This window comes from Suncus etruscus, chromosome 3 (genome assembly GCF_024139225.1).
Source record: "Suncus etruscus isolate mSunEtr1 chromosome 3, mSunEtr1.pri.cur, whole genome shotgun sequence".
NCBI classification, from domain to species: domain Eukaryota; kingdom Metazoa; phylum Chordata; class Mammalia; order Eulipotyphla; family Soricidae; genus Suncus; species Suncus etruscus.
In genome coordinates this window covers 163,826,883-163,853,223 of record NC_064850.1, presented here as the reverse complement: position 1 = coordinate 163,853,223, position 26,341 = coordinate 163,826,883, and the positions used below count along the sequence as shown (strand labels likewise).

Below are 26,341 nucleotides of genomic sequence, written 5' to 3'. Positions count from 1 at the left end.
ACTTATGTAAATATATCCATTGATAAAGTATTATTTTTTATGCAGTTAGATAACATACCGCTGGGTCATATTCCCATAGTTGATTGCCTTTCAAATGGTGGCATTTGAGCATTGTAACAGGGCCATTAAGTTTGGAGACATCTAAGCAAAGGTCATCAGTTCTAATTTCTTTGTTGGCAGTATAAGAGAAAACCTGAAAAACCAAAATATGTGTGTATATATAAATCTTATTATTGTTATCTTTCTGTTTTGAAGGCACATCTGGTATATCAGGGGATCATAGAGGGTGTGAGCTACCTAATCCCATTACAAAGAAATCTTAATAAAAAAAAATGAGTTTTTTATGTGGCCAGTATATATGGTAGGAGATAAACAGGCTTGTAGATATGTAATTTTAGAACACTGCTGTAAGAGAGAATGATTCAGGAAAACCACCAATTTTATATAGAGGGCAGAACAAATGACCTTGAACTCTCTCTATACACAGAAAGTATTGTTGAGAGTTGTTATCAAAGCCAAGGACTGAATCCAAAGGGCAAAATAAATATCATGTGCAACAATGCAAATAGTCTAACAAGGGGCCTTTTACAAATTGTTGCACTTAAGTTTAACCATTACTGAAGACTTCCTTTTCGTAAAGGTCTTTATTATTTTCTCATTAAAGGGAAGAAAACATTTCTGAAAGACATCACAAGCGAGCAGAAGATGAAAACAAATCAGAAAGTTATCCTTGATAAGGTTTTATTAAAATACTCACCTGATTACCTCCCATTCCATGACAGTTAAAAATTCCAACCTTTTCATTTTCTTTTCTAGCCATATTATCCAGGCATTGATTTGTTTCCACATTCCGTATCTATGGGAAAATGAAGTGAAAATATCACGATATAAGAAATTAGCTAGATATCCTAATATATATATATGTCAGACTCTGACAAATATATTTTTATTTATTAGAGAAGCCCTGGGGCCTCGGACAAACCCCTAGGCCAGGAGAAAGATAAAAAGGGAGAGAAAGCTGGATCTGATTTTCTTCCAACGGCCAACTGTCTCTCCTCTTGCTCTTCCAATTCTCTCTCCTACAGCCAACCCTAGGGAGGGCTTTATAGACTCAGCAGGCAATCACGAGTAGTGTTTTATTTAAAAGGGAGGTGTTTTATTTAAAGAGGCAGACCCCTTTTATGGCTGGCTGGTCCTGGACTTAGGACTAGATATGTATATATAAAAATTAAAATTTAACTATAATAAGACACCCTAAATTCCTGAGGTAAGGCTTAGGAATCGAAGGGAGGAAAATAATCACTAGTTAACTAAAATTCTCTTTTTTTATATTTATGTAAGTCATAAAATACATAATGTATGTATGTATGTATGTATGTATGTATTTTAGGGGGTAGTTTTTAGAGTCTATTTTCCCCAAAGACATTAAATTATTTTTATTTTTTGAGCCATACCTGGTAATGTTCAGGGGTTATTCTTGGCTCTGCCTCAGGAATCACTCCTGGCAGGGGTTCAGGGGACCATATTTGGGGGGGGGGGTGCTGGGCTTGAACTAGAGTTGGCTGCCAAGTGTCTTTACCTACAGTACACTCTCTCTGCTGCCCTTCATCCTCAATCCCCCAAATCATTTCAGGATTAGTTCAATAAGCTCTATTTTGCCTTAAAAAAGGCAATTTATTAACTCCCTGTGGAAACTGTTGACAAGCAAGGGGCCATTACCTTGATAATTATACCAATGACTTTTTTTTTTTTAAGGAGAATTGAGGTCTTTTTTTTTTTGTAATCAGAATCAGAGTTGGTACCTGACATCATTGGAAGCTTATGCATGGCTAGGTACAAATACCACTCATGGATTATGTAAAAGAATTACATAAAAGAATATAAATGTACCAGAATTAGAATATTTATGCAATTTATTTTAATACTTTTTTTCCCTCTGAAGCATTAGTTTAAAAGCATATGGTCCATGGAGGGCCAGAGAGAGAGTATAGTGAGTGGAGAAGGTGCCTGTCTGGCATGCATGATTCCAGGCACTAGTTATGGCTCCCACACAGAAGCATATGGTAAAAGGCTGAGGAAAGAACACATGGATTAGGAGCATATGCTTTGCCTGGTTTGAACCCTGGCACTCAGCACCATCTAACAGCCTCTAGCACTGTGGGGCCTAAGCAGCAGCATATCTTCAGGTCCTAACAAAGAGCAGTCTACTTGGCTAGTTGAGTATCACCACAGTGGCTCCCAGAACACTGCTTAGCTCGATCCCCACCCCTCACACACAAATAAAAGATAACAGCTTGTGGTAATTAGAAAGAATGTGGCTCAGTGATAGAAGATACATTTCATATAGAGGTTCTGGGTTCAGTCTCTAGCACTGCAACTAAGAAAAATAAAAGGTGGTTATAGTCTAAAATCTTGACACATAGATGGTATTATTAGCAGAAAGGAGATGTGCAAAACTATTCTGTTGTGCAGACAAGAAAAAAAATGTAATTTGTGTGATAAACAGAAGATAAATTTAAAACTACAAATAATCCACTTTTATTAAAAATATAAAGTACAGGGCCCGGAGAGATAGCACAGCGGCATTTGCTTTGCAAGCAGCCGATCCAGGACCAAAGGTGGTTGGTTCGAATCCCATACGGTGTCCCATATGGTCCCCCGTGGTCCCCCGTGCCTGCCAGGAGCTATTTCTGAGCAGACAGCCAGGAGTAACCCCTGAGCACCGCTGGGTGTGGCCCCAAAACAACAACAACAAAAATATAAAGTAAAAATTAATGCCAATATTTCAGGAAGTCTCTAGCTAGTCCAGATGTATTTTTCCTTTTAATATATACAAATATATGTAAATCATACACCTTGTGCAGTTATTCAATACGAAAATTTAGGGTCCTTTCTACTCCAGGTTCAGCACATCATACTAACTCAGGAATTATTTTAGCTTGTAATCCACATCATTTTATCCATTTTTTTCAAATTCAAAATTCATAAATATATTTTGTACATGCCTTATAAAAACTCAAGGATTAATTCAAGTTTTTTTTTGTTTTGTTTTGTTTTCTGGGCCACACTTGGTGACACTCAGGGGTTACTCCTGACACTCAGAAATTGCTCCTGGCTTGGGGGACCATATGTGACACCAGAGATTAAACCTCGGTTTGTCCTAGGCTAGCACAGGCAAGGCAGACACCTTACTGCTTGCACCACCGCTCCGGCCCCTTGGAGCAGAGATAGTTCATGGGTTATGGCATTTGCCTTTCGCACATCCTATACTAGTTTAATTCCTGGTACTGCATATGGTCCTCTGAGCACAGCATATTTTTACCCCCTCCCCCAAAGTAGTGTTTCTACGAGGACTGGAAAATACAACTTCCTGTCAATTAAAACTCTGATCAGTAAGAAGTGGTGACTGAGGCTCAGTTTTGGGCCTCTACTGGGGTCTGACAGCTCTCTTCCAAAATGCAGGGGTGAAATGAAGTGATGTCTATACATTCAAGGTGAAGGAGGACCTTTTTTTAGGGAGGCAGCAGTGATGCTTTGGTTCTAGGTGGGATTAACAGAAGGAAGTTTGGCTCAGTAAATGTGGTGTCTTTATAGCAGGAGGGGAGCATCTGCTTGATCTTCAGCCCACTAAAACAGCCAGAGAAGATACAGGTGAGTGACTTCTCTGAGATCTTAAGGTGAATTCTTGAGAATATAAAAAAAGATGACTAGGCTGAATCTGGGAAACAATTTTGTCCAATTTGTATGCTTTTGTGTTTTAGGGCTATCCTCAAGTGGTGCTAGGGATAAAAACTGGGGTTCTGGCATGCACTTCAGCCTTTTGTGCTATTCCTGCAGCTCAACAATTTTGTCCTTTCAGGATATCAGTCAGTACATTTTATTTGTGGGAATTAACTTTAAAAAGTTCTGGGGGCAGTATCAATAGCGCAGCACAGAGCGCATTTGCCTTTCACACCCAGGTTCTATCAGCCAACATAGGTTCTATCCAGGCATCCCATATGGTCCCCTCAGCCTGCCAGGAGCAATTTCTGAACCAGGAATAACCCCTGAGTGCCACCAGGGTGTGGCCCAAAACCAAAAAAAGAAAAAGCAAAAAGAAAAGTTCTGTCATGGGAATTATACACAGAGAAATTTCCATGTCTATTTTATCAACAGTAGAGTGGAAGAGCTACTACACTTTCAAGGTGATTAGAGGCAGATGAGAAGTGTTCTCAGGATATAGGAGCATGCAGACCTGGGCGGTGCATAATGTAAGACAGTGATTCCTAAACCAAGAACTGAGCAACAGTATTTAATCAGGTGCTGACACATGTGAAACTAATAAAGGTGTTTTGTAACCAAATATGTTTGGGAAATACCAGATAAAGCAGGTTTCTTTATTGAAGGATTCCTTCAGCAATTCCAAGGACAAATAACAGAGGGTAAAATCTGTTCTTTACACAGAAAGCCAGCTGGCAAGAGGTAAGTAATCGGCAGGCTTGCTTTGGCAATCTCCTACTGTGGGTTAAACAAGTAGCTCTTTGTAATATGCCTATATTCTGGTCCAGTTAACAATGCCTAGGTGTTGTCCAAAAGTGGGTCAGTTCAAAAGAAAAAAAAAAAGTCTCTATTCTAGTCTTCCCGTACGTAGCATGCCACCCACCCTGGGCCTTTCTCTGAATTGAGGCTAGAGCAATTAGAATGGATGTTCATGAATAGGGCATAGTAAGAATCAACTTACTCAGTGTACTTAAAATCTAGTCAAGCCTAAAGTAGCCTCAGTAACTCTGAAGAAAATCACAAACAGATTGAAAATTTTTACTCGAATTTACTCAGATCAGCTCCTCACTCTGTGACCTATCTGCTCTTTCATATCTTACTTTTCTTCCCCCCAAGCCCTCATCACCTTTTCAACCAATGGTCGACTGAGGAAACAAACATCAGAAACAATAAAGATTGCCGATAAACCACCGGAAGCTAGAGGAGCATATCTTCTTTGCAACCATCAGAATGAACCAACCCTGTCCGTACTTGGATCTCATATGATAATTAATTCCTACTATATAGGTCACTTAGTTGTGGTAATTTAATATGGCAAACCTAGAGAACCAATAAAATCCTTAATGTAATCAGACCTCTGTATAAGAGAAGCACCTACTTTGTTTTTCTACACATAAAGTTCTGCATTTCTACACATAAAGTTCTGCATTGGAAGGGAGACTAGATGTCTTTTGATACTGTAGGAATTTGGAGGAACAGAGAATAAGTAATAGTTCCTTGTGACCATCATGGTTAACAGAAAATAGAACTTCACCTTATAATAAAATCCTATATATATGGATACTCACAAAGATAATAAAAAGGTCAAACTTCAAAGCATTTCTAATTTATTCATTATAAAATTTAATAAGAAAATTATATTACGTTTCAAAGTGGTTGCTGAATGTTAAGGGTATAAAATGCAGCAAGCACCACTGCCAACATTTTTTCCAACTTATCTATCCAAATAGAGACTAGGATTCCTGACAGAAAATGAATGGTTGGAAAAAAAATACTTTATTATATGAGTTTGCCAACCAATTCATAACCAAACTTAAAATTATAAATTTTCACGTATAGATACCATTTTGGTAGAAGTCTAACCTCTATTATTTCTGATAAATAAAAATTCATAAAACAAAGAATACATTTTTCTTACCTCTCCCAAAGAGAAATAGTGACGTGGAATCTGAGAATCAGGATAAATATTCTCAAGGTACCAAGAAAAAGGGTTGCATTGGAGTTTGCGTCTTAGACCAAGTCTTGATGCTATATCTCCATACTCTACCTTTGTAACACCTGTTGAAATCATTAATATTCTATTAGGTGACATTTTATTTATATATTGCATTTAAAAATTAAGACAAAAGGGAAGAATCAGACTATATGCAGATGTTTAATTTATATGAGTGACTATGCCATGAATTGTATCTCCCAAAATGAAAATGTAACATTTTATTTTTTGAAGAGAAATTTTAGAATAAAATATATGATACTAATTTTACATACAAATATAACTTTAATGGATCAGAAAACTTTTTATTACGTTGTTTGATTGCTAAGGGGTTTTGGACCACAAAACTGTGCTTGAGGATCATATGTAGTTTCAAGAATCAAACTAGAGACAGTTGCAAGCAAGCATCTTACTCCCTGTACTATTTCTTCAGGCCCAGAAAACATTTAAAACATGCTAAGGCATAAACAAGACTGTTTTGCTCTATTATTAAAAATTAAAATTAAGATTCACACAAAACTTGAAGAAAAAAGTTCCCAGGGAGAAATCCCGCGAACCATGCTATAAGGTTTTTGTAGGCCTTAAGATATCTGACACTTAAAAGTTTAATGTTATTTCAGTTAGAAAATTTTAAAAAATCATGGATAACATCTGAGCTAACAGTAATTAATGTAATTCAAGGCTGAGTAAATTATTATTGCTAATAATACAAAAGCATTCTGATAAATACTTCAATACTATGTGTTATTTCATTTACTTTTTTAGAGTGGACTATGAGAAGCTTTTACTTCTGCTCAGTTTCTTTTCTATCCCTTAACATTATGAACAGGGGTAAGAGTTAAGATTCTTATATTTCTAGTGTAGAATGATGTTGACCTGGAGAAATTATGTAGAAGAAATTCTTGAATTCATCCATCCACACTTCTGCAAGTCGCCTGTTATTTTTATTAATGATCTGTCCAGTGCCCCCTGGAAATGTGTAAGGTGTTGCTTTCCGAAACACATGTCCAACATGTGAACAGGTAACAATCTCCAGAGTTCCTCCACATTGCCAAATCTGCAAAAACAGCAAGCAAGACCACATTAGGCTTGAAAGTTTCAAAAGGAGACTTCACTCTTATTCTGTTTCACAGTTAGAATTTCACAGAATCAAGGGCATACAATTGAGTTCTTGCTGTGATATGGTCACAAAGCCAGAGCTTACTTAGGAATAAACCTTTCTCTAACTTTCTGGTTCTATTCAAACCTGAAATTAAAGAATAATTTCAGAAAAATAAAAAAGCTGACTAAAGACACAAAAGAGGTCCAGAGCAGTATTTGCAAATTATAGCCATGACACACATAAGGATCATAATCTAAGATTTGATCGATTTAATACTTTATAATTTGGTATATGTATAAAATATTTACTAATGTATGTGTTCACTGTCAGAATAACTTTGACCATCACAGTATATTCAGTCTTATCTGTTCTCTCTACTCCAAGCCTGTGACATAGGAGGATCTAGGGATCTAAACAGATCTTTCATACATCATTCAATAGGATGGTAGTAACATGCTATTTTCTTTTGAGAACAAAAAAAACAAGGTGTTAAAACATTTTAACTTCCTATTAACCAATAAACTTATCCTTTGATAATCAAAATTTTCACAAGTGAAACACCTAATAATATTTACAATTAAATAAATATTGAAAAATTTTGATTCTGTTAAATATTCTATGTGTCTAATGTTTCCTCAGTACTATAAAACGATATACCGTATTTGCCGGCATATAAGACAACCCTTCAACCCATGCAAAACTTCCTAAAAGTCGGGAGTCATATTATATGCTGGTATACGGCATGCTGAAACTTGTTCCAGCTCCAGGGACGAGTGATCCGCACCCCTCTTACTTTTAAGAAGTAACTTACTTTTAAGACTTTTAGGAAGTTTTTCATGTGTTGAAGGGTCGTCTTATACGCCAGCAAATACAGTAGTTGGAAAGATCTATAAGACACTCTAGAGAGCTTTTATTTTTGTTTTTTTTTTTGGGGGGGCACTACTTAGTAATGCTCAGTGATCACTCCAGGTGAGATTCAGAGGACCATATTGGGTGTTGGAGACTGAACTCAGGTTGGCTGCATGCAAGGCAAGTGCCCTATTCACTCACTGTATTATCTCTAGTCCTTAGAGTAGTATTTTTAACTGGTGGACATAAGGCCTTTTATGAGCCCCCTTAGCATGTTTCAAGGGGGTACAGATAAAAATCATGTAAATAGGCAGATCACAAGACAGGACAAGGGGCCAACTAGTATGATGCAGGGAGGATCACAGGAAGGAAACAAATATGGATAGAAAAAGATTAAAAAACACTACCCTACTCCAATTTAAGAGTGAATAAGGATCCATGGGTAATAAGAGAATTGGTTCAGATTTATCATACAGTTCACTGCAGTAGCCACTATAAGTGTCCAAAGCAGATTGTTTTTTAAAAATAGCCATTAAGTAATATATTGATTTAACCCAGTCACCAATGACACATACTTGAATATAGTGTAACATAAATTGCAGTGCTGGCATTGACATGTTAAGCAACAAACAAGATTTTTGTATGAGATCAACTGAGTATTATAGAAGAGCAATTTATTACTTTCTTTTAAAGGTTTTTGGGCCACACCTGATGGTGTTCAGGGGTTAGTCCTGGCTCTGTACTAATTTAGAGGTTAACAAATAATGAGTAAAGCATAATATTTGAGGTTAAAGTTTACTGTTTTAAAAGGGAACTTACCCTAAAGGAAATTTCCAGGTTTTCTCCTCCCCAAATATCCATTCCAGCATCATATGTTCCAATTTCCTGAAAATAATCTCTGTCTATTGAAAAAAGGCCTCCTGCCATTGTAGGTGTTCTGAAATTCAATCATAATACTACATGGTCAGTTATAAGGCTTTCTGTGTTTTTCTACTGTGTTATCTGTTCTGCAGACATCGCCCCTAGTCATTCTGAGGGCTGCACCTACAATCACTTCTACCCAAGGGCTCTTCCTATCTCATATCTTTCTTAGACCTCAGATCCTGACTGGACTTCCCATTTAACCTCCTTAAATTGAAGCTATCTTTCATAATCTTCCTCATCTGAATGATGTGTTCCTACTCTACTGATCCTAGCAACCATATAGTAACCATCTAGGCTCATGTAAGCAATGCTAAAATGCCAAGTTCTAAAGGTGACAAATATTGTAAAGTCAAAGATGTAAGTCATAGGATGTAAATAAACAATGCGTTAATTTTCCACACCAAACTGGAAACTTTAAAGAAAGGTTAAAGTACAGAATAAGATCAAAACACGGTCTGTGTACGCAGAATGGTAGCTACAAGTAGAATTAAGCAGGAAAATTATATGTATGAAAACATAAATAAAAAATCAGTTAACCATTTGTTTCTATAGTATAAACCATGAATCTGGAGGAAAAAGGAATACAACTAGGATCAGGTAAGTATTTTAGGAACATCTGGTTGTCTCTGTGATATTAAAATGTATTCATTTCAAGCCCTATGAGGGTAGCAATATTAATCTTCTAGAAGAAATAGCTGTTCAACAAAAAGTTAGGAATCATTTTAACTTTATTATTACTGATAATTTGGGGCCAAACCCAGCAGTGCTCAGGGACCATATGGGATACAAGGACTGAACCCAGGATGGCCGCATGCAAAGCTAGCCCCCTACCTACTGTACTATTGCTCCAGTCCCAGAATAATTTTGATTATAGAAAAGAAAAAGTCCAATCTTAAAGAGTAAGGAAAAAATGAGCCATGCCTAGCTGTGGTCAGGACACCCCTAGTTCTGTGCTGAGGGGACCATATTGGGTACTGGGAAGCAGATCAAGATCAGTTGCTTGCATGGCAAGCGCTTTACTCATCTAGATGTGAATTTTGGGCTATTAAAAATCTTAGAATTGTATGCTAAATCTTTTATTTGCACATTTGCATCCCTCTGTCATGCCCACATCAAAAACAAAACAAAATATTTTCAAAGTTCTCCATCTACAAAAAATTTAAGAACCTTGAATTAAGACAGACATTTGAAATGTCAGTAGGACAGTGGAAAAGTCCCGTTGCTAGGGAAAGGCTCTGACTAAGTTAGTGAAACCCTTGCCAGAATTAGTCTTGGGTTCTAGAGGTAGAAAACCCGAGAAGCTAGAAAAAAAGAAAGTGTGCTTCGAAAGAAATTTGGTTAAGAAACTAGAACAAAAATCTCAATTTAAGATTGTGAAGAGCATGGAGATGTCATCTCTATCTGAAAATACTTATGTGACCAAATATAAACAAAAGAAAAACTTGTACTGATGAAAATCCTTGTTTATGCTTTTGTCAACTGTATTATTATTATTATTATCATCATCATTTTTTTGGGGGGGGGCCCGGGGGCCCACCCAGTGACGCTTAGGGGTTACTCCTGGCTAGGAGCTCAGAAATTGCTCCTGGCTTGGGGGACCATATGGAACACCGGGGGATCAAATTGCAGTCTGTCCTAGGCTAGTGAGCATGAGCAAGACATATGCTTACCGCTTGCGCCACTGCTCCAGCCCGTCAATTGTAATTTTCTTTTTTACTTTTAGAACAATATTTTGTATCCTCATAGCAAGCCAGTAACTATAATCTAGATGGTACAAGTCTAAATTTATCATCTTATATTTTGGTTTAAAGACCTTATTTTAGGTGCCATTTTCACATATTAATATAGAAGAACTAATTAGGGAACAGTTTAAGTCAAATATCTTCCTTAAGTGAATTTACAAATTTGTAAAAATGTTGCACCTGCACACGTTACCATAATTATTTGTATAAATGAAAAATCATAATTACTGAACAGAATAAAAGTCCTCTTTAAAAGTCACACAGGTGAAAGTTTGGTTTTTAACTACAAATATGCTTCATATCTCTTAAAATTCTCTTATAATCTTTTTAGATTTGATTTCCAAAGTATCACAATCCCCTTGCCAGTAAATCTTTAGAGAAAATATTGACAAAGTAATTACCTGACTGGAAGTGTCCGATCACCTTTCCTTCTGTCCATTTCTCTTTGGGGAACAGGATACCAGCGGAAATTGAGCTTCCAGTTGAAGCCACCATATGTCATATCAGAGCCTGCCATGTACTCAAAAGTATCATCACTGATCACATCAATGATAGGACACACTACTGTCCTCCTACAATTGTAAAATCAAAATTTCAAAATATTTTACTTTCCCACTCAAGTCCTAATATAACTGCATAACAATTGTTACTTGGCATTTATAAATAAAAATACAATCTGTAATATTAAAAGTCAATGGTGAAAATGTCCTCCTTGCCAAATTTAACAAGCTATGTTTCTACAATCACATGTAAAAATCCTTCAAATATTTCTATACTTTGCAAAACAGTGCTTTTAATGACTATATTTAATCCTTTTAAAGCAGTAATTTTACTAATAGGTAAATCTTACAAATTTATTATCTATTTTACAGTTTTCTTTCTTTTTTGGGGGGGCTGGGCACACGCAGTGGTATGGGTTATCCCTGGCTCTGTGCGCTGGAATCACTCATGCAGGCCCTAGGGACCATATGGGATGTTGGGGGTTGAACCTGGGTTTACTGGGTGCAAGGCAAATAATCTACCCGTTGTGCTATTGCTCTGACCCCTATTTTACAGTGGTTGTTTTTTTGTTTTTGGGTTGCACCTGGCAGCCCTTAGGGTTACTCCTGGCTCTGTGCTCAGAAATTACTCCTGGCAGGCATGGGGGACCATATGAGATGCTGGGATTCAAACCACTGTCCATTCTGGATTGGCTGCATGCAAGGCAAATACCCTTCCTCTGTGCTATTTCTCCGGCCCCCTATTTTACAGTTTTCTAAGTAAGTTCATTAAACAACATTCCACTCTTGCCTTTGGAGAAAAGTTTTAGGAATGAGATTAATAAATTTTATTTATTTATTTATTTATTTATTTATTTATTTATTTATTTATTTTTCGGTTTTTGGGGCCACACTCATTTGATGCTCAGGGGTTACTCCTGGCTAAGCGCTCAGAAATTGCCCCTGGCTTGGGGGGACCATATGGGATGCCGGGGGATCGAACCGTGGTCCTTCCCTGGCTAGCGCTTGCAAGGCAGACACCTTACCTCTAGCGCCACCTCACCGGCCCCTTATTTTTGCTTTTTTGGACCACACCTGGTGGTACTCAGGAGTTACTCCTGGCTCTGCACTCAGAAGTTGCTCCTGGAAGGATCGGGGACTGTACGGGATGTCGAGATTCAAAGCAGGGTCTGTCCCATGTTGGCCGTGTACAAGACAAACGCCTTACCACTGTGCTATCACTCCGGTCTTGAGATTAATGAATTAAGTCAAGGAATTTCATGGCATTACTGTTTTTTTTTAAAATAAATATTAAGTGTATATGTACTTTACCATGTGGCTTTCCTATAATGTTCACAACTTTGGATGCTATGTTCTCACATTTCTGCATGTCATATTGTTAAATACATGTTCAGAATTTAAAAAAATGTTTAAGTTGGGGCCGAGCGGTGGCGCTGGAGGTAAGGTGCCTGCCTTGCCTGCACTAGCCTAGGACGGACCTTGGTTCAATCCCCCGGCATCCCATATGGTCCCCCAAGAAGCCAGGAGCAACTTCTGAGCGCATAGCCAGGAGTAACCCCTGAGCGTCACAGGGTGTGGCCCAAAAACCAAAAAAAAAAAAGTTTAAGTTAAAGATAAAGCTCAAGTGGTTAAACACAACAAAGCAAATACAATTCCCAGTGGTTGATTCCCATTATGGCATGGCCTGAGAATACCAGATGTCACTTTAGTGGCCCCAAATACTAGAAGTTGCCATCTAGGTGGGGCTTTCACCCTAACAATGCCAAACCAGAAATGGCCCTGGCGACCCCCGGACCTTCTCGAAACATTGGCCCTTTACTTCCTCAAAGTCGTCTTGGGTTCCTGAGCGCTAGTGGTACTATAGAATGTGGCCATTTAAAAAAAAAATAAAGCCAGGAGTCCGGAGAGATAGCACAGCAGTAGGATGTTTGACTTGCATGTAGCTGAACCAAGACAGTTGGTGGTTTGAATCCCATCATCCCATATGGTCCTCCTTGATTGTCAGGAAAGATTCTTTTTTGGGGGGGAGGGGCCACACCCAGCAGTGCTCAGGGGTTACTCTGGCTCTATGCTCAGAAATTGCTCCTGACAGACTCGGGGGACCACATGGGATGCCAGAATTTGAACCACCATCCTTCTGCATGCAAGGCAAACTCACTACCTCCATGCTATCTCTCCAGCCCCTGCCAGGAGAGATTCTGAGTGCAGAAGCAGGAGTAACCCTTGAGCACCGCTGGGTGTGACCCAAAAACTGAAAGGAAAAAAAAAAGAAAAAAGAAAGCCAGAGAGATAGTATAGTGGGTAGGGCGATGGTCTTACACCTCTGATCTGAGGTTCTATTTCTGGAACCACATGTGCCCACCAAAAGTGATCACTGAGTTCAGAGCTAATTAGAAGTAAGCAAGTCCTCTGCATCACTAGTTGTGAATCAAAAACGTAAATATATTTTCAAATTGTTTGAAAGAATCAAACTATTAGAAAAAATATTCCTAACAGCTTATTTTTCCAGATAAAATAACAAATTTTTCTGTTATATTTTGTTGTAAATCTGAAAACACCACACATGACCACAGTCCTCTCTAATAAAAGGTACCTTATTCATATATTGACAGCCACATTTCAGAGAATATTTTGTCTTCCCCATCTAGATGATATTAAAAAGAAATCTTTCCCTATTCAAAAATCAAAAAGCTATTCTCCTTTATTATCTTCAAAAACATTACTTTTTGCCTTTAATCCCTATAGGAATGATTTTTAGGTAGAACATGCATTCATGTTCCTGAGAACAACCAGTTAATGCCAGCATTACTTAATCATCTTTCACAATCATCCCCACTATAATTATTAGTGCCTGCTCTGTTTCCACATAAACTTTAGAGCTATTGTCAAGTACGTTATACAGGTGTTTGCTATTCATCTTCCCAGCCTAGGCAAGACCTCACTCAGCCTTGTCCCTTACCCAGTCTATCATGGTGGAAGCTGTGCCTTGAGAGGCTCGCTTGCATTTAAATTCAGAAGAAACTCTACAAGTGAAAGCTGACTTCTAATGTTCACTTGTTCTTAATTCATTTTGAGATCTGTGACTTTTTTTGTGCCAACTCACTAAAGCATTTAAAAAGTCTTTGTTTATCCAGCCTTTTAAGCTATTATTCATATTTAATCTAGCATATAAACCAAATTGGAAATAATTGTGGTTATTATTTCAGTTAGTTCCTCTTTGATATTTCTGACATTTCCCAATGCTTCCTCTGCTATGTCTTTAAAATACTTCCTAAATACTTTTATACTTGTAGAAGACAATTTAAAGTCCTTCTATTCCTTCCTTTATTTTTCTTTTTTTTTGGTCACACCCAGCAGTGCTCAGGAGTTACTCCTGGCTCTATGCGCAGAAATCACTCCTGGCAAGCTCGAGGGACCATATGGGATGCCGGGATTTGAACCACCATCCTTCTGCATGAAAGGCAAACACTCTACCTCCATGCCATGTCTCTGGCCCCGCTTCTATTCTTTCTTTAAGTAATATTCTCTGTCTTTTTTTTTTTTTTTTTTGGTTTTTTGGGCCACACCCGTTTGACGCTCAGGGGCTACTCCTGGCTATGTGCTCAGAAATCGCCCCTGGCGTGGGGGGACCATATGGGACGCCGGGGGATCGAACCGTGGTCCTTCCTTGGCTAGTGCTTGCAAGGCAGACACCTTACGTCCAGCGCCACCTACCCGGCCCCAATATTCTCTGTCTTAAAACTATCTTTAGAAAACATCTTTTCATTACTTTAATGCTTCCCCCCCCCCCCCCACCATTCATTCATCTTTGAGAGGAGGTTGTAGGTTTGTCATCTGCTGCAGGTACATTAGCTCCTGCCGTGCTCCATGTACTTCAGAAGTTATCCCGTTTAAAATCTAAATCTTACTACTGACATAGCCTCTAGTCTAGATCAAATTCCAATGACAGGCAGAAATTCAAATAATATAGGTTCAGTGTCCTAAAGTCAGATTATCTCCTAATACATAAGAACTGAGCCTCAGAGCAGCAGTAGGTAATTCTTTGAAAAATGTATGTCATCAAAGATGACAGCCAGGGTCATGTTCCTCACAATGCAATTAAACATCTGAGGATGCAATGTGTGTCTCTCCCAATCCCTTCTATTTCTTGCTGTGCTGAAAGCTGAGAGCTATAGTCATAATAAGAATGTAAGTAGAAATGAGATGACCTGTCTGCTCCAGTGCTAATTTTAGAGAACAGGAACAAGCAAAGGATTTATCTCATTTCTCTTAGATCATTCACTATCCATCTATTCTTTTCCCACTTAGCGACAAAGTGTGTTCAGTATATATCCTAACAATGTGTTTCCTAATTCATTTTCATGAACAAGATAGTGTGTAAACATTCTATCCAGCCCTGAGAATATGCTATCTTCATATTTAGAGATGCATTTATTATTATTATAGAGATGATTTATTATGATTATTTTTTGTAGTGGTGCTGGAGATTGAACCCAGGGCCTCACACAAACAAGACTAGTGCTTTACGGACGAGCCACATTCCTAGACCTTTTAGAAGTATTTTAAAGGAAGCTTCAGAGGATATTATTATTATTATTTGCAACACCTGTGATGCTCAGGAAGTCATGCAGGATATCAGCGAACAAATCTGGGTTGGTCTTTTGCAAGGCAAGCAGCATACCTGCTGTACTATTGTTTAGTCCCAAGAGGAAATTATTTTTTTATCTCTAAGATGGCATTTTACAACTTAGTACAGACACAAATGCATTTAAACTAAATGTACAGCCCCAGACAATTACCTGTCATGTTTGATCCTGGCTAAGAGAGGTTCCAGCCATCCCACTGTACACTCACAGTGAGCATCTAAGAAGGTGATTACTTGGCCTTTCGACACAGCAGCTCCTTTTAATCTAGCTCTGATCAATCCAGAACGTTGTTCCATTCGAATAACATGAACTGGTACTTTTAATTTTTTCACATAACTCTCTAGAGGTCTTTTCAAAAAATCTGAAAACAATAACACAACATGAAAAATATGACCTATCACTATCCAGAAATAATTTTAATTTACAGAAATCATTCAACACTTATTCAATGAGTACTTGTAGTGAGTATCCCTAACTCATTAGGAACCTATTCTGCTTCAGGAAGTCTTTTATTTCCTGAATATATTTTCTAGGAGCTGTTTCTACTTAATTGCATATAGAATTAGAAACAAGGCTTGGACTCAATCAAGGATAAGCATATTACCACATTTGCCTGAGCTACTCTCTGTCAGGATCAATTCTTTTCCTAATTGTGTTAAAATTCAAGAACAGAAAAACTGTCCGAAAGTATTAAATTCAGAACCCTAAAGGGAAAAAGAATAGCATATGCACAAGCTGTCAGTTCAGAATACAGTGGGATTTCTTGCAAGACCAAAATGGAGCTACTTTAAAGGTAGAAATGGATTTGTATTGACTACCACAGCCACTGACTTTGTATAGTTTTCTTTTTTATCAGGACAAAGGAAATAGGACCAATACAGAAGAGATGTACTGGTTAACTGCTGCACTAGCCAGACATCTTCAATACACAAAGAGGTCCAGATTAAATATACAACAACAAATGTTTGGTTAAGGGGCTGGAGCGATAGTAAAGCAGGTAGGGCATTTGCTTTGCACATGGCTGACCCAGGTTTGATCCTGGCATTCCATATGGTTCCTAGGGCCTTCAGGAGTGATGCCCGAGTGCAGAGCCAGGAATAACCCCTGAGCACCTCTGGGTGTGGCCCAGAAACCCCAATTTTTTTTTTGTTAAAAATGAAAAGGTAAATGAGGGTATGAAGGAAAAAGATAGGGGAAATGGGAGTATGCAGATATATACAAAGTCAGGAGATTTCCTGAAGAAATCTGATAGATGTAAGAAAAAATGCCCCTCCTCCAAATAACTGATCTGAATAGAGAAGACCAAAACACTGTCTTCAAAGCAAAAATAAAGTTCTTCAGATCATGTTACTTTGTGGGATTTATGCTATTCACAACAGGATGTCCAAGTCTTTCCAACCTAGGAGGTATGTTGGGAGACATAAGCAATATTAGGGATCAAACCCATGTTGGCTTAATGCAAACCATGTGCTTTACCTACTGTACTATCTCTCTGTACTATCTATCATTATTAAATGTGGCTCCTATCTAGTAGAGGGAAAGAAAAATAGTGAAATGGCTCTTGGGAGTCAAAATTGCTAAGACCAAAATGCCTCTATGATCAAACAATCAGTTATAAAAATTGTGAAAGAGAATTGTCAATATATACCACAATACAAGTATATAAAATGTTTATTATACTTTAAAGTTTTATTACAGTTAATGTTTATAGGATATTAATGTTTTCTAAAGCTCAATAAATAAATAAATAAAGCCCAACTATATCTGAAAAAAATCTGGAGAACTATCTAATGACTGTTTCTATTTTATGCACCAGATTTTAGAGTCAGAAATCTTTAACTTGGGGCTGGAGAGATAGCATGGAGGTAAGGCATTTGCCTTGCATGCAGAAGGTCGGTGGTGTGAATCCCGACATCCCATATGGTCCCCTGAGCCTGCCAGGAGCTATTTCTGAGCATAGAGCTCATAGAGTAACCCCTGAGCGCAGCCAGGTGTGACCCAAAAACAAAAACAAACAAAAAAGGAGAAATCTTTAACTTGACTCTGATAGAAAAGATGAAGGTATTGGCAACTCTGAAGGAATAAACAACATTTTCTGAGCAGGGCGATCATATTTTTCCTATTTAGCAAAAATTCTAGGCTCTTCAAATATTTTAAAAATCTCACTTAGGTGAGATTTAGGGTCCGGGGAGATAGCACAGTGGTAGGGTGTTTGCCTTGTACACAGCTGACCCAGGTCGGACAGTAGTTTGAATCCTGGCATCTCATATGGTCTCCCGAGTCAGGAGCAATTTCTGAGCGCAGAGCCAGGAGTAACCACTGAGCACAGCCGGATGTGACCCCCCCAAAAAAAACAAACAATAAAACAAAAATCTCATTTAATCCTCACAAATTTTATGAGATTATTACAATTATCTCACAAATTTGAAGATTAAAAATATAAGGCTCAGTAGATAATAAATTAACCCATCAAGGTTAATAAATTAACCCATCAACACTGCTTGTTGATGATTAAAACAAGGAAGGGGCCCGGAGAGATAGCACAGCGGTGTTTGCCTTTCAAGCAGCACCAAAGGTGGTTGGTTCGAATCCCGGTGTCCCATATGGTCCCCTGTGCCTGCCAGGAGCTATTTCTGAGCAGACAGCCAGGAGTAACCCCTGAGCATCGCCGGGTGTGGCCCAAAAACCAAAACGAAACAAAACAAAACAAAACAAAAACAAGGAAGGACTCAAATTCATATCTTTTATTCACAGAGAGTCCAGGAGGTATTCTATAGAGAGCAATTCATGCCTATAGACTTACCTAATCTGACACAGATTTAAATTACTTTATGCCCAGAGTTTGGTATAATTTTATGTGAACAGGTGTGTGATGTTTTCAGGGATGGACTTTGATTAAGACTATGTTTTCCACGTTTTACCCCAAAATAGACTATTTAAATTGCTACTTAAAAACGGGCATCTAGGGGCTGGAGAGATAGCATGGAGGTAAGGCGTTTGCCTTTCATGCAAGAGGTCATCGGTTTGAATCCCAGCGTCCCATATGGTCCCCCATGCCTGCCAGGAGCAATTTCTGAGCCTGGAGCCAGGAATAACCCTGAGCACTGCCGGGTGTGACCCAAAAACCATAAAAACAAACAAACGAACAAAAAAAAAAACGGGCATCTAATTCCCAGTTCCACATCTTTGAAAAGTTTTGATTTGTCTCATCTACAAACAAAACGAAAAAAAAAAATGCATTAATTCTGTGGTGTAAGAATTCAAGAAAATGACTATTCCACAAGCTGTAGGGATAATTCTAGGGCTTTCTGGTTGGCAGGTTTCCCAGGAGTTGATGGCTATCGCCTGAAGCTTGCTTTCAGCTGCTTTCAGACACTTTCAGTTCATAGTATTTGACTTGTTTGTTTGTGTTCATGCTAACCCTGAAATGGATGGATGGGTAGCAAGGAGCAGCACACAAGGAACAAGACAGAGTCACAGGAGAAAGTTTATTTTGACCAGGGGTTGTTGAGCAGCCCTTATTGATCTTACTGAGCCAGCCAAGCTTCTCCTCTCTGCTGCCTTCCCTGTCACTTTTGTTAGTCAGATTTTAACATAAATCATGTGAGGGCCAGGGTTGACTAACACAATTAAAGGTACTTGTGCTAATAAGTCAGAAAAGGTAAAAGGAAAAAGTGATTTTACAGGTATATGACAACACATCTATGCTATAAAGCTGAGAAATAAATGCTTTATGAGAGTTGATATAGAATTATGGACTCAGGTCTGGGTGGAGGTTAGGAATTATTTGCTGAAGTCTCAATTTACAAAATTGAAACAAGAGTAGAGGGAGCTTAAATGATAAGAAGCTATATTATCTAAAAACAAGGGAGAATCTATCTCATTTACAGAAACATCTTTACATCCATTAGCCTAAAAGGTTCCCTAGGCATGTCTCCATCAAGGAATACGAAGTCTGACAATCAGAAAAAATTCATGGCCTACAGTAACATTTGAGCAATCTAGACTGAACTTTAATGGGGGTGTTGGGAAGAACAAGAAATTTACAGTCTAATAAACTCCTAAAACTTACTGAAATAAAAACCCTCATTTCCTTTTGTGTAAAATGAGAAAAATAATAATTTCAAATTAGTAACATAACAGATAATTTCTAGGCGGACAATCACATAATTTCTGAAACTATGGATTCACTCAGATTATTTTCATTAAGAGGCTGGTAATAGGAAGGTTTCTGACAGACCTGACATATATAGCAGATAAGAGGCTAAGCTCTAGGTGTACAGTAAGTTTCATTTTGCTTTTGCTTATCAATAGAGGTAATATCACCTTCTTCAAACTTCTTTAATAAATGTAGTTGCTGAAACTCAGACTTTAACTATGAAACAAGATTCCCTGAGTTAGAAAAGATGTGCTATAGGAAGTTCACACACATAAGTAAAGTGAGGATTGAATAATAAATTATTCATTAATTTTTACTTTTTTTTGGGCCACACCCGGTGACGCTCAGGGGTTCCTCCTGGCTATGCGCTCAGGAGTCACTCCTGGCGTGGGGGACCATATGGGACGCCGGGGGATCGAACCACGGTCCGTCCTAGGCTAGCGCTGGCAAGGCAGACACCTTACCTCTAGCGCCACCGCGCAGGCCCCTAATGTTCACATTTTTACTATGTCATAGGCATTGAAGGATCTGAGGAACTAAATGAGAAGAGAAAAATTTATCTGACTAACAAGTCAATAGTTAAAAACTTAGGTAAATGCTTTGTGGTACAGAATGTTCCACATGTACTCAGAAGGATATGATGGGTCTTGGAAGGTCAAGGAAGAACTCTTTAAATATAACTTGACTCTGAGTCAACATTTGCTCTTGGCTATAGGAATGAGTTGAGCAGGGGGTGATTTCAGATGTGATGAGATTCAGGAAAAGGCCAGTACATGCAGGCCTCTCTAGTCAGAAGTAACACTTAGATTTATTTCACTCAAGCTGCAGCAATAAGGTGAAAAGATGGGAAAGTGTGAGGGTATGTGGAGATATTCATTAAGACTAGTCTGTGTCTGAAATCCAGGTGAGAAATGATATCTTTGATATGTTTCATGAATAAGGGGAAACAGAAGGGAACAAAGAACTTTCTGATTTCTAAATCCAAAAAATATGTATTAGATAATTTCGAATCTGGAAAGCAAGACTAAAGTTATTACCACAAAACACGATGCCTAGTGCTTCCCAAAAAGAAAAAAGGATAAGCTGGACACCTAAGGCTTTTGGAAGAAAGAAAAGGGAAGACCAGACTATGTTTCAGTGACAAAGGTTCTCATGAGAAGAGGGCAGCAGAAGGACACCAGCCTACATTATGTCTCACAAATTTACACAGCTGGGTGATAAGGGGCTATGTGAGAAAGGAAAGATTAGCTATTCTCTGTGACTTTCTCTGTTATGTTTTAGACTATGGCCATAAAATCTGATTAGTTCACATCCTACAAAAGTTTACTATTCTACATAGACTTTTCCACATTCAACGGAGTAACAGAGAATCCAAAGGAGGCACTGGAAAAATGACTATAAGAAAAACCAACTCTCTTTTTAAAAACAATTATTTTGGGGCAGGAGCAATAGCACAGAGGGTAGGGTGTTGGTCTTGCATGCAGTTGACCTGGGTTTGATCCCTGGTCATCCAAGCATGCCAGGAGTAATTTCTGAGCGCAGAGCCAGAAGCAACACTGAGAGCCACTTGGTATGGTTCAAAAGCCAAACCAAACCAAACAAATCCCCCCCCACCACCAAAAATCAAAATTATTTTAATTTTATCCAACTTAGGGATATTTAACTTAGAAAATACTAAATATAAGTAAATCAAACACAAGTACAGAATAGACTGTAAAAAGCACTGTTTGACTTTGCTTCTATTTTTGTTTGTATGTTTGTTTTTGCTTTGGGACAATACCTAGCAGCACTTAGGGACTACTCCTAGCTCCATAATCAGAAAATACATCTGGCAGGCTCAGGGATCATATGGGATGGTAGAGATGGAACCAGGTTCAGCTGCTTGCAAATCAAACACCTTACTCACTGTTTCATGCTTTATTTTCTTAAAGAAAAATTAACTTCTGTCAATCATCCATGAGATTTACATATCTATAGTCAATAAGTATAAATGTATTTCTTTTAGATGTGATTTTCATAATTTCTCATAGCTATTATTCATTTTAACATCTTACTATACTGTTATTTCAAACTTTTATGTTACTATAAAATTTCCATAATTAAACTGAGGTAAGTGATGAAGTCTGTGAGGAGGTTGAGTTTTATCTTTTTGAACCTTTACAATCTGGAAAAGTCCTAAGACTTAAATTGCTAATGATGTGCAAATTATTTCCAATAATTAAGAAAAAACCAAATGTACATATTTAGTAAGGTCTCAGGAAAGGAAGATATAAAAGCTACACTAGGCTCATCTTAACAAACATGAGGAATCAGGCAAGAAATTAGGTTTGGGTGAGCAAGTATAGAGGTTAAGGTGCTTGCCTCACATATGACCAATCCTTATTCAATCCCCTCCTCACCAAATGGCCCCCTAAGAACCACCACCAGCCCCCGATCCCCCCAAAAAGCTTAATTTAAAAAGATGAATCAAGGGGAAAAATAGTTTTCTTTTTTTGGGATTTTGGGCCAAACCTAGCAATGGTTGTGGGACTATGTGGGGTGAAATCTAGGTTAAGTTTCATGTGTTCCTAGTTTTGCACTTAGGGGTGCTTCCTGGTGGGACTCAGGGACCATACAAGGTACCGAAGATCAAACTTGTGTCAGCAATATGCTAGGCAAATGGCCTACCCACTACACTACTGCTCTGGCCCTTCTATGCTTCTTTGTAGATGGACTAAGCAGACCATCTTGTGGCATGAAACTCTAAGAATGCAAAACAAATGCTGGCTAAAGGTCCTATCATTGGAACTTCTCCTTTTCAGAAACAATGGGAATTTTTAAACTAGGAAGAAAACCCTGAGATTCCTGGAAGAATATTCGAATGAGTAACACTGAAGATTTACTCTTATGATCTGAGTATCGTATCATCTTAAATTCCTTTTTCATCCTTTTATTCAGTTCCTTTTTTGGGGTTGTTGGGCCAAACTCACTCGTGCTGAGAGGGTTTTGTACTTTGCTTACATAACATTATTTATTTTAAAAAAAAGATTAAAGTATAACACTATCTAAATGCTGATTAAAGTAATACTTTATTTTTCACACTAATGCGTTCTTTGACTATAAAAATGAGTCCACATGCCATAAATACTCTCAGTATAAATTATATGTTTATATGAAATTATTAAGTTGAAAACAATAGCAATTTATTTTTAACTGCTGATGAAAGAATGTGTAGCATTGTTTTTGACATTAAAATGTAAAATTTACCTCTTTCACTGGCATCATCTACTAGAACAATTTCTTCTAGCATATGTCTTGGTGAGCGATTAATGACACTATGGACAGTTCGCAGAAGTGTGCTCCAAGCTTCATTGTGGAAAACAATCACCACACTTGTTGTAGGAAGATTATCTGGATACACCTTTGTTTTACACCTAGAGATGAAGCAAATAAATGCCTTTATCAAAAATGACTGTGAAGATATAGCATAAACAATGGCTCTTGACTAAAAAGGGCAATACACCAATAAAACAAATTGCTCTGGTGCTGGGATTCTTGCTAACACTGTATTGATTTAGGTTTTGGTGAATAATGTCATTTGTTAGACCGGGAGAGATAGCACAGTGGGTAGATGTTTGCCTTACAAGAGGCCAACACAGATTTGATCCATAGTGTTCTATATGGTCCCCGGAGCCTACCAGGAGTAATTTCTAGCAAAGAGCCAGAATTAACCCCTGAGCACCACCAGGTGTGACCTCAAAACAAAACAAAACAAAAACCAATAATGTTTTTGTATTTTCAGTAAATAGTACTTAAAGTTAAATGTTTAGATTAAAATTATTTTAAATTGCCAATTCCATTTTTAAAATTAGGCATCTTTTACTAATGTATGCTTTCTGTTAACTCATTATAATGGGAAATATCTACCATGGATATACCATTAATTCCAAACTGAATACATTTCAATAATACAATTAGACAAAAACAAACACTAGAATCTGCAGTTTAAGGATCTAAGCAAGAATATATCTTCAATTAAAAAGAACTAATATTTACTATCTATTACTTATATGCTAAACACTAACAATTCTGTGGGACATTTGAAGCCTCATTTCACAGAAGACAAACTGAGGTGAAATACAGCAAGGCCAGGAGCTGAGTGAGATGCTATAATCCTCATTGCTAACCATGTCCTTGATGCTGCCTAATTTCCATAATTAAATATCAAAGTGCAATTTGCTTAACAAGACTACATATAAAGAGAATGATTATCAGAAAGACCAAATACACCCAACATACGTGTTTAAGAAATCAGCAAATGTACATGTCTAGCAATCTGCTAGGCAACAAAGTCTCTTCTTTCAGAGAACAATAACAAGTTACCAGCTATTAAGAGGTATTTTAGCTGAAAAGTGCATGTATAACTTTCCTAGATAGCCTTAAATTATAAAAGTTGCTCTAGTCTTTTGTTTCCAACTTTCCTTCCCACTTTCTCCCAAGTTTTACAAAGTATGTGACCTTTAAGCTTATTTGACAGGTTACTACTGCCTATACAAGGGAGTTCAGCAGAAAGAAATGAGGAAAATACTAAACTCCTCTTCTGAAACTGCCACAATAACCTATTTATTGAATTCATGTAGTGATGGTAATTGACATTTGTCAGGAAAGAAAATGGAAGGAGGAATTTTAACAAAATAAAGGGATCGAAAGAACAAGAAGTGGAAGAATAGCTCGTTATAAGGGCCCGTTAGTCTGGTCTCTCTCAAGAGAAATGGAGAGACAAATATCTTCTTCACTGAATCTCGTTTCAGTCTTCCACCTCTTTACATTCCCAATACCAAAGGAAGAGATACCAATGCCACCCAGTATGATCTATCTCCTTCTACCAGTAATCTCACTATCCACTGGCCCAAAAGGCTTGAACCTCATTTCCACGTCACTGCCCATTCCTTTTGTACCCTATGTTTACATTAAGATTCACTCAGAAAGTCAATACATAGCCTACCACCTCCTCCACAAACTTTAAGGCAAAAACGGTAAGATCGAAAACTTAAATGCATCTATTCCTTTAACACTGCAGTGTTATTTCAATTTGTACGATGATTTTGTATACATTTAAATTGTGGTTTCTTCTCTATAACGCTACTTACAACGACACATACTGGTAATATGTGAATTTATTCAAGTAAGAAATTCTAGTGTAGGATAAAGGCCAAATCCTGACCACACAGACTTCCCCAGGGTGACTCCTATATTGCATTTTCTGTGTACCCTTGCAGCCTACCAAATGTATCCTATAAATGTGCATGTACATATGTATGAGAATAAGGATGGAAGAGAATTACAAATATAACCAATTATAAAAAAAATTTTAAATATCTTAAATGTGAAGAAAGGGAAATTGCATCCTCAGCGTTCCAAATAAAAGATCTGAACATAGTTTCCACTCCAAATTGTTAAAACATTAATCACTATGCTTCAAGAATGTAACAGGTGGGTAAGTCAAGACACTCATTTTTCATTTTTGATGGGGCCTCCAGAACTCAGATGACCCAAAGCTACTCATGGCCATATCCTGCCAGCTAGTGCCAGTGTTCAATGCTTGTGATGTAGGACCCTCCTGAGTGGCTTGGGCCACTGGGGCCATGTTGACAACACTCAAAAGGCCAGATGGTGCCAGGGATAGAACCTGTGTTGCTAATGCATTTCTTTTTTTTCTTTTTTTTTCTTTTTTGGTTTTTTGGGTCACACCGGCCATTCTCAGGAGTTACTCCTGGCTTTATGCTCAGAAGTCGCTGCTGGCAGGCTCAGGGAACCATGAGATGCCGGGATTCGAACCACCGACTTTCTGCATGCAAGGCAAACACTTTACCTCCATGCTATGTCTCCGGCCCCGCTAATGCACTTCTAATGCCTAATGTTGAACACTAAGTCAGGAATGGCTTATATAAAAGGTAAGGAGGATACAATGAACACGCTTCTAATAAAAACATCATATAGCTCTTCTTTCAAAAATTAATCTTACTGGGTCAGAGAGATAGCACAATAGTAGGGTGTCTGCCTTGCACATGCAGACCCAGGTTCCATTCCCGTTATCCCATATTGTCCCCCGAGCCTGCCAGGAGTGATTTATGAGTGCAGAACCAGAAGTAAGCCCTGAGTGCTGCCGTGTGGAGGCCCCACCCCTAAAATCCTACTTACTGTCATAAAATTAGAAAAAACAAACTGCCAAGGGAACTATAAAGATGCCAATTTACCAAAGCAACAAAAATCTTTTAAAAAAAGTAAGATGGGGCCGGGGAGATAGCATGGAGGTAAGGTGTTTGCCTTTCATGCAGAAGGTCATCGGTTCGAATCCCGGCATCCCATATGGTCCCCGTGCCTGCCAGGAGCAATTTCTGAGCATGGAGCCAGGAGTAACCCCTGAGCACTGCCGGGCGTGACCCAAAAACCACAAAAAAAAAAAAAAAAAAAAAAGAAAAGAAAAAAAAAAGTAAGACACAAAATTATTCAAAATGTGCAGTGTGTAAATAGGAAAATGGACAGAAGACAAAAACCATCTGAGAACTTTGTAAATGAGAAGTGAAAAACCAGATTTCTTTCTTGGATGATGCATTAAATAATTAAAATTCTCAAACTGTATGGAAAAATTTAAAAGTTTTTAAAACTTTAAAAATAGCCCAGATTT

At 37.9% G+C, this 26,341-nt stretch overlaps 1 protein-coding gene across 2 annotated transcripts in view; it reads right to left on the bottom strand.

Annotated features, from left to right (window-relative positions):
* GALNT1 (polypeptide N-acetylgalactosaminyltransferase 1) overlaps positions 1-26,341 on the bottom strand; it is an 83,637-nt gene that overhangs the window by 5,757 nt on the left and 51,539 nt on the right. For both annotated transcript variants that reach the window (XM_049769658.1, XM_049769657.1), the window contains exons 4-11: positions 22,921-23,087; positions 15,669-15,876; positions 10,771-10,941; positions 8,523-8,640; positions 6,629-6,809; positions 5,678-5,817; positions 758-856; positions 59-193 (exon numbers count right to left, since the gene is read on the bottom strand). In XM_049769658.1, coding sequence (XP_049625615.1) covers positions 59-193; positions 758-856; positions 5,678-5,817; positions 6,629-6,809; positions 8,523-8,640; positions 10,771-10,941; positions 15,669-15,876; positions 22,921-23,087 — 1,219 coding nt within the window. The remainder of the gene's footprint in view (positions 1-58; positions 194-757; positions 857-5,677; positions 5,818-6,628; positions 6,810-8,522; positions 8,641-10,770; positions 10,942-15,668; positions 15,877-22,920; positions 23,088-26,341) is intronic.